This window comes from Mauremys mutica, chromosome 3 (genome assembly GCF_020497125.1).
Source record: "Mauremys mutica isolate MM-2020 ecotype Southern chromosome 3, ASM2049712v1, whole genome shotgun sequence".
Classification (NCBI taxonomy): Eukaryota; Metazoa; Chordata; order Testudines; family Geoemydidae; genus Mauremys; species Mauremys mutica.
The window spans coordinates 185,995,458-186,007,062 of NC_059074.1; the positions used below are offsets into that span (position 1 = coordinate 185,995,458).

The 11,605-nt window shown below is 44.3% G+C and overlaps 1 protein-coding gene across 1 annotated transcript in view; it reads right to left on the reverse strand.

The window, feature by feature from the left end:
* The window catches only part of PNPT1 (polyribonucleotide nucleotidyltransferase 1), a 43,482-nt gene that overhangs the window by 11,372 nt on the left and 20,505 nt on the right, over positions 1–11,605 (reverse strand). Inside the window, exons 15-21 of the mRNA XM_045010231.1 lie at positions 11,457–11,493; positions 8,925–8,991; positions 8,742–8,831; positions 8,227–8,280; positions 8,011–8,120; positions 5,089–5,160; positions 4,921–4,984 (exon numbers count right to left, since the gene is read on the reverse strand). Of these exons, the coding sequence (XP_044866166.1) occupies positions 4,921–4,984; positions 5,089–5,160; positions 8,011–8,120; positions 8,227–8,280; positions 8,742–8,831; positions 8,925–8,991; positions 11,457–11,493 (494 nt within the window). The remainder of the gene's footprint in view (positions 1–4,920; positions 4,985–5,088; positions 5,161–8,010; positions 8,121–8,226; positions 8,281–8,741; positions 8,832–8,924; positions 8,992–11,456; positions 11,494–11,605) is intronic.

Sequence of the window (11,605 nt, forward strand, 5' to 3'; positions counted from 1 at the left end):
AACACCCTTGGTGCTGTGGAAAGGTCAAATGGGAGTACATGGTATTGGAAATGTTCGTGTCCGACTGTAAATCAGAGGAATCGTCTGTGGGCTGGATGAATCATGATGTGGAAATGTGTCTTGTAGGTCGAGGGATGAAAACCAGTCCCCCTGTTCCAGCATAGGAATTATCGTGCCTAGAGTGATCATCTTGAACTTTTCGGAGCGAATGAATTTGTTGAGTTTCAGAGGTCTATAACTGGGCGCAATCCCCTGCTTTTCTTCTCTGTCAAAAAATAATGGGAGTAAAACTCCTTTCCCCTGTATTCCATTTATATGGGTCCCATGGCTCCTAACTGTAGTAGGCACTCTACTTCCAGTCTGAGAAGCTGCTCGTGACAGAGGTCCCTGAAGAGGGACGGGGAGGATATGGGGACAAGAAGTAAAGGGGATGGAATAGCCCGATTTTATTATCTCCAAAACACAACAGTCTTGGGTAATGTGCTCCCAGGCTTGTTGGAAATGCTGTAGATGATGGCCAAATACGGTGGTATGCGCTGGAGTCGTGAGGAGGTCGTTCAGGCCCTCGACCAAATCTTCAAAATTGCGGCTTGTTGTCTGAAGGTTGGGATGCTGCATGTTGTGGCTGTGTCTGTCTCCAGCGTGGCAGTCTGTTTTTCTGTCTGTTCACCTCAGAAGGTCTGGATTGTAGGCGATTAAACTGAGTGTCTTGTGGGTACTGGTATGACTGGTACCTCCTCTTTTTGTGGGGAGGAGTATAAATACCTAATGTGCGTAGTGTGGCACGAGAGTCTTTCATTGTGTGAAGGACTTAATCCTTTTTCGCCAAGAAAAGTTTGTCTTTCTTGAATGGTAAGTCCTCCACTTTTAATTGCATCTCCTTAGGTATGCCGGATGCTTAGACCCACGATGCTCTCCACATTGTGATGGCCATCGCAGTCGTACGTGCAGCGGTATCGGCCATGTCCAGGGTAGCTTGTAATTCCATTCTGGAAACTAACTGACCCTCTACAAGTACTGTCTTTAGTTCCACTCTCTCTTCCTCAGGAAGTTCCGAGGCAAATTCAAAGAGCTTATTATAATTATCATAATCATATTTAGTGAGAAGGGCACTACAGTTCACAATGCGGGACTGTAGCATGGATGAGGTGTATACCTTCCTGCCCAGTAAATTCTGTCATTTGTGTTCCTTGTCCTGTGGCGTTGCCCATTGTTGGGTTTGTTTCGCCCTGTGAGTTGCGGCATCCACTACCAATGAGCTAGGTTGGTGGTGGGTGTAGCCATGCCCTTGGCTAGTACTTCCTTTCTGCACATTTGCATGTTGGAGGGGTTGATGCCAGTGTTTGCCATACCATGTCAGCAGGTTCGAGATAGGGAGAGCTATCTTAGAGGTGGCTGATGGCTTTATGATTTGTAGTAGTTTGTGCTGGTTTTCCTGGACTTCTTCCGGTGGGATGTCCTGACTGGCTGCTACCCTTTTAAACAATTCTTGGAATTGTTTGAAGTCATCCACCATCATTGGTGGAGGTGGCTTGATGGCTTCGTCCGGAGAGGAGGATGAGTTATGCGCGGGCGAGGTATCTTCACTGCCCACGTTCCCCTCGGGTTCTTGTGTTGTGTCGTCTGGTCCCAGTGATGTAGCGGGAACTGGTGATCCTGGTGGGGACTGTAACTCTCCCCTTTGTGGTGAGGAGGGTGCGGTGTATTGGGCCTTATATGCTGCCCATGGGTTCCACGTAGGCCACTGAAAGGGGGAAGGCATACGGGGGCACATACCATGGAAAGGGTGGCGGGGCATGGTCGGTGCCGGCTCAGTTGTCCGTGCCATATGCGTTGGTGCCATGAAGGAGACTTGGTGGGTTAGGTCTCAACTCCTCCTTTTTGTCTTTCGGTTCCGTGGCGTGGCTGGTGCCGGGAGAGTCATATGCATTCACTCTCTTAGCCGTCAGCACCAGGGGGAGAGACCACCCAGGGTACCATTTCTTTTTCCATGGTTCCCGCTGCAGGAGAGATTGAGGCTCTCATCCTCTTTTCTGAGGAGGATGGAGCCGTGTTCATTGACGATTTAGACCACGTTGGTGAGCACTTTCCTGAGGAGCTGTGGTCGTCCTTGTCTGATCCTGGGAGAAGTGATTTCTCCATTAGGATCACCTTCAGGTGGAGGTCCTGGTCTCAGTGGGCTCATGCCTTCAAGTTGCTGCAATGAATGCACTTAGAAGGAATGTGCATCTCTCCAATGCACCTCATACATTGAGAGTGACCATTGGATCTAGGATTGCCTCACAGCAGGAGCCACATCTTTTAAAGCCAGGAGAACCTGGCATAGTCGTTAATGTTAGTTTGTGTGGCCTGAGGGGGAAGTATGAACTAGAGAGAACTAACAAAGCTAAGGTCTGGTCTACACTAGTGGGGGGGGGTGTCGATCTAAGGTACGCAACTTCAGCTACGTGAATAGCGTAGCTGAAGTTGAAGTACCTTAGCTCGAATTACTTACCGTCCTCACGGCGCGGGATCGACGTCCGCGGCTCCCCATGTCGACTCCGTACCGCCATTCGCGTTGGTGGAGTTCCGGAGTCGACAGGAGCACAGGAGGAACTGAGGGGGATGGGCTGTGCACGCGTGTTCAACAGGACAGACGCCGCAAGACAGCTGAGCATGCATGTGGCCCAACCGAGCACTGCTATGGAAAAGCCTCCGATCAACGGCACCAAGACACACCATCACCTGAAGTGGAGCACCCACAGGGACAGCACTCAAAGAACAGGGGAGCTGGTGAGATGAGGGTGCTAGTACTGCTGGGGTGGGAGAGCCCTCCAGGGTAGGGGCATTGCGGCTTCAAGGAGCTGAGAGGCTGGCTGCTTAGTGGCCAAGTGGAGCAGAAGTGTTGCTGTGTAACTAGATGAAGGACAGAGGCGGGGGGGAGGAGGAAGGGTGCGCAAAGTGCCACTCCTTCCTTTTCTCTCCCAATGGATGCAACCAACTGAGACCTTCTAAAAATAAAACTTTTTTTGTCATTAGTGTATATGAACTTTACATACAAGCTTACATACAGAAAGGCCTGGTCCATACTCGGTCTAAGTTACGCAACTTCAGCTACAAAAATAGTGTAGCTGAAGTCGACGTACTTACAGCTACTTACCATGGTGTCTTCACTGTGATAGGTCGACTGCTGCCGCTCCCCCATCGACTCCGCCTATGCGTCTCACTCTGGTGGAGTATCAGAGTCGATGAGAGAGCGCTCGGCGGTCGATTTATTGTGTCTTCGCGAGATGCGATAAATCAACCCCCGCTGGATCAATTGCTCTGGAGGTAAGTGTAGACATGCCCATACTTTCCATACACATACTTTCCATGTATGTGTCACCTTCAAAAGATCCATGTGTGTTTGGTCACCTTTTACTATATATTTATTTGTTCAAATTTCAAAAATGATAACCATTCATTATGAAATCTACTTGATCCTGATATAAAGCTCTCTGTCCATTAAAAGGATTTTCCATACCTCGTTTTGAACACCACTAATGTTTGGAGTGGGGATCTGTCTTTTTCCAAAAAATAAGCCAGCACACACTTGGCTGTTCATAGTAACTGTGTTATCAATAAGTCCTTCCCAAAATCAATAATCTCCTTCATACTGTAACTTAACAGAATCACTATGGGTTCTACATGTAGCCTAATTTTAGTTACCTTGAAAATTCTATTTATTATTTTCCTCCAAAATATTATCTTAGGGCATTCCCATCATAAAGGTCCCTAATCATCCACAGTCTCTTCAGCATTTATTAGTTCAATTTCCCTTAGCTTAAATGGAATAAGGTATTTTGTAACAAATTTCCTTAAAATTTACACAAATAGATGAAGTTTTGTCTTTTCTTCAGATATCGTCCATTGCTCCAAAGTGGTATCTGTTTTCAGATCCTTTTCCCATTGCCCCTAATGGTAACCTTCTAGGTCAATCAGGAAGAATTTGTTGCATCATATAGTGATTAGGACCTCTGAGTTAGCCTTTCCTGTAATTAGCATTTCTATCCTTCTTAATTCTCTCCTGAAACTTGGGTTTACTACATGTGATTTGATATAATGCTCTGAGAGTTGATATAATGATTTAGTTGCAAATAAGCTAAAACTGAAATATCAATATTCCGCCTTTCACAGTGGGTCCACAGAGTTTTCTTATTTACTCTTGGGAACCTATTTTTCCACACAATTTTATTTTGAAATTCCTTTAGAGTTCCTTTAGTATCTGGGTGGTAGGGTCTGAAATGGGATTGGTTGTCAAAAATTTCATTTTTCCCAATGATATATGGCCAACTCAAGACAAATTTAGTTTTTTGCTGATCCAACAAGTCATTTTTCAGTTTCGAAATTAAAGGGAGGAAAGTTAATTTCATCTAGCCAATTGAGAGTAGGAGAAATAATGATTCCTAAATCCTTTGTTTAGACCAGCCAAACTCAAATGTAGGCTGCAATTGTTTAATTATAGAACTTCCAGCCAAATATTTAATATTTCAAATTCAGTATTAGTTTAATAGTCTGATATATCATTGAATTTCTGCCACAATATATGATTTATATTGTGATGGATTGGTAACCATTAGTATCCCATTGTCTACATGCAGTGCACTTTTACATTCCGCTTTATTAATTGCAGCTTATGTGAGTGAGTAACAAACATTTTCCCTAGCTGTTGACAGGATTTGGAATTTATAAGAGGGCAGGGAACTGCCAGACTTCCTTGAGATAGTATGTGAGTTCAAATATTTAACTCTTTTTTATACAGGAGCATGTACAGAAGTTAAATCTTAGCAATCCACAGCACTCTGATCGTTCAGATAGGATGGGAGTTTTGTATGTAACAAAATATTAAAAAGTTAGGAATTAGTCTGTTAAAATTGGTACAACATATAAATATGGACTTACCCGTGGCTTGTTGGATGGCTTCCATTACAATTTTTAGTGGTATCCCTGGTAGTTTTATATCAGCCTAACGTGGAAAAAGAGTTAAGTGACATCAATATGTAAGGAACGGCTGCTGTCCAGTGATATTTTCTATATTTCATTTTAAGGGGACTTAATCAATTATGATACCTGCAGAGCAGTTATTCCTTTATTAGTACCAGCCATTTTGAAGTCCATATCACCATTGTAATCTTCAATTCCCTATAGGGGTACATGAAAGCAAGTATTTTAAACAAGCCAAATTAAATCCACATTTGATACTGCAGTTAAGGACCATGCTAAACATTTCCTAGGTCACATCCTTATACCTATAAGCCACAGAGTTTTTTTGTTTGCTAGATTCAAAGTTGCTTCTTGTAAGACTTCAATGCCTTTCTTTAGTACAATTTCACTATTCTGTATTAACTCTGAACATTTCTCCTCTGCATTCTATGAGCTATTGCAGACTGTAGTGAGGCGGCCTGGCTCCCAGGCGCACCTGAGAGGGACAAGCCAGACCAGCTGCCTCAGTGGGCGGAGCCACCGCCGCCTGTCCCCTCCCCCCGGAAGTCAAGGGGCGGGACAGGAAGTATAAAAGCCCGGGCCCAGCGCTCAGTTGGAGCCCGACCGCGGGAGAAGACAGACGCTGGTGCCCGAGCTCCTGCCGAACCAAGCCTGCCCCGAGCCCGGTACCCAGAGGACGCCTGGTCGAACCTGCCCCTAGCCCGGTACCCAGAGGACGACTGGCCGAGCCTGCCCCGAGCCCGGTACCCAGAGGACGACTGGTCGAGCCTACCCCAAGCCCGGTACCCAGAGGACGACTGGCCGAGCCTGCCCCAAGCTCGGTACCCCGAGGAGGAGTCGAGCCCACCTGTGCACCCGTCTCCTGAGGAGCCCATGCTGGTAGACCCCCCTGCTGAAGCCGCAACGACACAGGTACCAGTGGAGGGGGAGATTGGAAGTGGCCCGGGGACAGCCGACCCCAGTCTGGCTGCCGCTGACCCTGAGCCTATGTCAGTGTGTTGCGGCCAGGATCCCCACTGACTGCAGCGGATCCACGCCGCTGTTAGGGCCCCGGGCTGGGACACAGTGGAGTGGGTGGGCCTGTGTCCCCCCTGCCACCCCACTCACGGGTGGCAGTCTCCCCCTCAACCCCAACGCTCAGGCTTAGGAGCCTGGACTTACCTGAACTGCTGCTCAGCCCTGCCTGAGGGTCTGAGCCCTGTGTTTGTTGCTGCCCCGCCCTGAGCAAGGGCCTGGGCTTATAAACTGAACTGCTGCTCAGCCCTGCCTGAGGGTCTGAGCCCTGTGTGCTGCAGCCCTGCCTGAGGGTCTGAGCCCAGGACTACTGCCTGTTGCCCCGCCCTGATCCAGGGCTGGGGCTTAAAGTACTGTTTACTTGCTCAGCTCCTGTGTAGTGAGGTGGCCTGGTTCCCAGGCGCCCGAAGACGAAGAACGACCCCTCACCTGACAAGGGGACTCGCACCCGGACCCTTACACAGACTCACTGAATAACCAGCTATTTGGGGAGAAGAAAAGGTAGACGGCTTACTCAAAATACATTGCTTATCAGTCAATAAACAGATACCTACTTTCAGTGCTACCCTAGAGCCATGTCTACACTTACAAGCTTTTAATCATAGAATCATAGAATCTCATGGTTGGAAGGGACCTCAGGAGGTCATCTAGTCCAACCCCCTGCTCAAAGCAGGACCAAACCCAACTAAATCATCCCAGCCAGGGCTTTGTCAAGCCTGACCGTAAAAACCTCTAAGGAAGGAGACTCCACTACCTCCCTAGGTAACCCATTCCAGTTCTTCACCACCCTACTAGTGAAAAAGTTTTTCCTAATATCCAGCCTAAACCTCCCCCTCTGCAACTTGAGACCATTACTCCTTGTTCTGTCATCTTCTACCACTGAGAACAGTCTAGATCCATCCTCTTTGGAACCCCCTTTCAGGTAGTTGAAAGCAGCTATCAAACCCCCCCTCATTCTTCTCTTCTGCAGACTAAACAATCCCAGTTCCCTCAGCCTCTCCTCATAAGTCATGTGCTCCAGCCCCCTAATCATTTTTGTTGCCCTCCGCTGGACTCTCTCCAATTTATCCACATCCTTCTTATAGTGTGGGGCCCAAAACTGGACACAGTACTCCAAATGAGGCCTCACCAGTGCTGAGTAGAGGGGAATGATCACATCCCTCGATCTGCTGGAAATGCCCCTACTTATACAACCCAAAATGCCGTTAGCCTTCTTGGCAACAAGGGCACACTGTTGACTCATATTCAGCTTTTCGTCCACCGTAACCCCTAGGTCCTTTTCTGCAGAACTGCTGCCCAGCCATTCGGTCCCTAGTCTGTAGCAGTGCATGGGATTCTTCCGTCCTAAGTGCAGGACTCTGCACTTGTCCTTGTTGAACCTCATCATATTTCTTTTGGCCCAATCCTCTAATTTGTCTAGGTCCCTCTGTATCCTAGCCCTACCCTCCAGCGTATCAACCACTCCTCCCAGTTTAGTGTCATCTGCACAGTGTTACCCATACAGCTGTGCCGCTGCAAGACTGCTGCGTTATGCCGACAGGAGAGAGCTCTGTCAACAACATAAAACCAGTTCAACAAACGGGAGTAGCTATGTCATGGGAGAGCATCTCCTGCCGACATAGCACTATGCACATGAGCACTTATGTCAGCAAAATTTATGTCACTCAGGGGTGTGTTTTCTTAGACCCCTGAGCAACAAAAGTTTTGTTGATGTAAGTGCTAGTGTAGGCATGGCCTAAGTTGTGCCTCTTCTTCCTGCAAATGGAAGAGGCAGAACTCACTAGAAGTGAAGTTGTTAATTGAGCTTAAATGAAACACATAAAATTAAGATATGGTTAATAGATATGCTTAAGGAGATCTTCCCCCAAAAGGGGGGAAACCCCCCAAAAATCAGAAAATATATCCATAACTATTCAGTAATTTGGTATTACATGTTCCCAAAGTATTCTGGAGAAATATTGCAAGAGAGATATTGGAAGCCTTATCTGACAAGAGGAAACAAATTGAGGAGGGAAACCTACTATAAACACTCACTAGGATGTCTGTCAGCAAACGATAATCCTCAATTTCTCCATTTTTCTCAGGATGACATCTAGTAACCAGTCCTACTGCTACACCTGCCACAGCAGCTGATATTGGAACTCCTAATAGAAATAAATTAAAATATTTGTATTATCCTGTCATGCCCAAATTTATAGCCATTTAATGAATAAATGAATTTATCCTCTGTATGCATTTTACATATTGTACCTGCATCCATTAATGCCAAACTTCCACCACATACAGAAGCCATTGAAGAAGATCCTACGGAGAATCAGAGAATGGAGATGTATCGATCAAAAGTAACAAGCAAAACTAGCTAGAGAAGTTCTTCAGTAATTCTAAAATTAAACCCCTTACTGGCCAGGTGACAGGGTTCCCCAGAAATTCAATGGACTACACTTGCTATCACAAAGGGTTTAGAACAGTGAACTTCATCAGAAAAATTTGTGGGAAATATGCCATTTATTAATCTTCAGTTTATGTCTTCCCTTTTTATTTGAGGTCTACTGCTTTGCAAGTTAAAGCAATTCTCTAACAACCATAACTGAGGTTCAGAAACATGCACATCCTTGTCATTTTCAGAATTTCAACTAGCACCATTAAATAGCAAACCAAATTAATTAGCTAGAACTGCTAGCATAGTTTATCTAATACAAGGAATTTAAAGAAGTATATTTGGTCTTTGCCACTAGGTAAAAAAAATGAAAATGAAATTTTAATACCATTTGACTCCAAGACTTCTGAAGTAACCCTTATTGTGAAAGGGAAATCTTGGGGAATAACTGGCTTCAAAGCTTTTTCTGCAAGCGCACCTGCATTTAAAGATACAAAATACTCTATCAGTACAAAAAGTGATTAAATAAGTACTACAATAATAATGTTTAACTTCTCTAGGTATCACTCACCATGTCCAAGTTCTCTTCTGTTGACACCAGTAACTTTGCCAATCTCATTAGTTGCATAAGGAGGAAACTAGAAAAATGCAATTTTCAGATAGCAAGTAAAGCAGCATGTGGTACCCTTTCCTTCTTTGATTGCTTGTTTGCCTCAAAACAAGCATCAATACCCTCCCAAAAGCACGAGTATCAAGAAAAAAAAATACATTAGTCACTTGTATAAACCAAACGTACACTTGTACAACCGCTTTTGCTCCAATCCCTCAGACAGAGATAAACACCTACAAGATCTTTATCAAGCATTCTTAAAACTACAATACCCACCTGGGGAAGTGAGGAAACATTGTCAGAGTGAGACGGGTACCCAGACGTCACCTACTACAGGACGGGCCCAACAAGGAAAACAGAACACCACTGGCCATTGCGTACAGCCCCCAGCTAAAACCTTTCCAGCTCATCATCAACGATCTACAACCTATCCTGGAAAACGACCCCTCACTCTCACAGTCCTTGGGAGGCAGGCCAGTTTTCACTTACAGACCCCCTCTCCCCCAACCTGAAGCAAATACTCACCAGCAACTACACACCAAACCACAGAAACACTAACTTAGGAACCAATCCCTGTAACAAACCCCGTTGCCTACTATGTCCCCATATCTACTCTAGCGACACCATCAGAGGACCAACCACATCAGCCACACCATCAGGGGCTCATTCACCTGCACATCTACTAATGTGATATATGCCATCATGTGCCAGCAATGCCCCTCTCCCATGTACATGGGCCAAACTGGACAGTCTCTACGTAAAAGAATAAATGGGCACAAATCAGACATCAGGAACGGTAACATACAAAAGCCAGTAGGAGAACACTTCAATCTCCCTGGACATTCAACAACAGATTTAAAAGTAGCCATCCTTCAACAAAAAACCTTCAAAAATAGACTTCAAAGAGAAACTGCAGAGCTACAATTCATTTGCAAACTTAACACCACTAATTTGGGCTTGAATAGGGAATGGGAGTGGCTGGCTCACTACAAAAGCAATTTCCCCTCTCTTGGTATTGACACCTCCTCATCAATTATTGGGAGTAGACCACATCCACCCTGACTGAATTGGCCTTGTTAATACTGGTTCTCCACTTGTAAGGTAACTCCCTTTTCTTCATGTGTCAGTATATTTATGCCTGCATCTGTAATTTTCACTCCATGCATCTGAAGAAGTGGGGTTTTTACCCACGAAAGCTTATGCCCAAATAAATCTTAGTCAGTCTTTAAGGTGCCACCGGACTCCTCATTTTTGTATAAACTTTAAAAGTCATCAGCTGTAAAATTCTTTATCAACTAAAGAAATTCCATTTTATAAATTTTGTATTTGGGGGATTTTTGTACTTTCCTCTGAAGTGTCTGATACTAGACATTGTTGGAGATACAATAATGAACTTGATGGACCACTAGTCCAACTTATGTTCCATGGCTTTAGCTAGCAGGGATAATCTGATTTACTTCATAGTGATCTAGTTTGCTGTAAATTTCACTTCACCAAGCAAATCATACTAATTTTCTGAAATACACAAACTTTAATTTATTATGTATGATCATCAGTGTTTAATGCCTTAACTGTTATCTCCTCCATTCCTCTGTTGGCCTTCTCTTGTCGTTCCTACACCAGTCTTGTTTCTTCCCATCTATAGACTTTTTGGTTAAAAAAAACCAAAAACAAACAAAAAAACCCTTCCTCCACCTTCTTTCTTTCTTCCTTTTCTGCATTCTCTCTACTTTTAATAGTACATGCTAGAGAGAGGCAGTGAGAACTCAGCCAACACATTTCCTCTCCGGCACCATTACTCCCTGATAGTTGACCACCCCAGTTGTATCCTGGATTTACATTTAATAAATGCAAAACAACATTTGCAGTCAGAGAACACAGTAGAACCTCAGAGTTATGAACTGACAAGTCAACCATACACTTCATTTGGAATGGGAAGTACACAGCTCAGAGGAAAAAAAAAAAGGCAAACATAGCACAGCACTGTGTTAACCATAAACTACTAAAAATTAAGGAAAGCAGCATTTTTCTTCTGCATAGTAGCTTCAAAGCTGTATTAAGTCAATGTTCAGTTGTAAACTTTTGAAAGAACAACCCTAACATTTTGTTCAGAGCTACAAACAACCTCCATAGGTGAACCAAGGTGTTCGTGAACCAAGGTGTTCATAACTCTGAAGTTCTACTGTAATGCAGTTGCAAGATAACACAGGACCAGGGGAGGCAAGCTAACCACAAGTAAACTTGTCAAGAACTATATCTTCATTTTTCTATCATACAATCACAAACTTGCTCATAAAGCAAAAATCACCAAAGGTACTTATAATTTCCAAATCTGTTATATTACATCTGCTTTGTGAAATATTTTGAGCAAAGAATGAGAAATGCTTATGGTATAAAGAGAGCTTGCTTAAAATTTTATTAATAAACTCCTAGGCATATTCATGTTTGTGAAACATGCAACAAAACATGTGAAACACAGAAAAGCTATCTTACCTCATAATGCAGCATAAAGTTTTTATCTTTTATTCCACTAGAAATTAAAAATAAGACAGCATCATACAGGAGCAACTGAATATCAGCTTCCATTTAGAGTAGGATTAAAAGATTACACAGCTCCATTATCACTAAATACAGGTATCTAT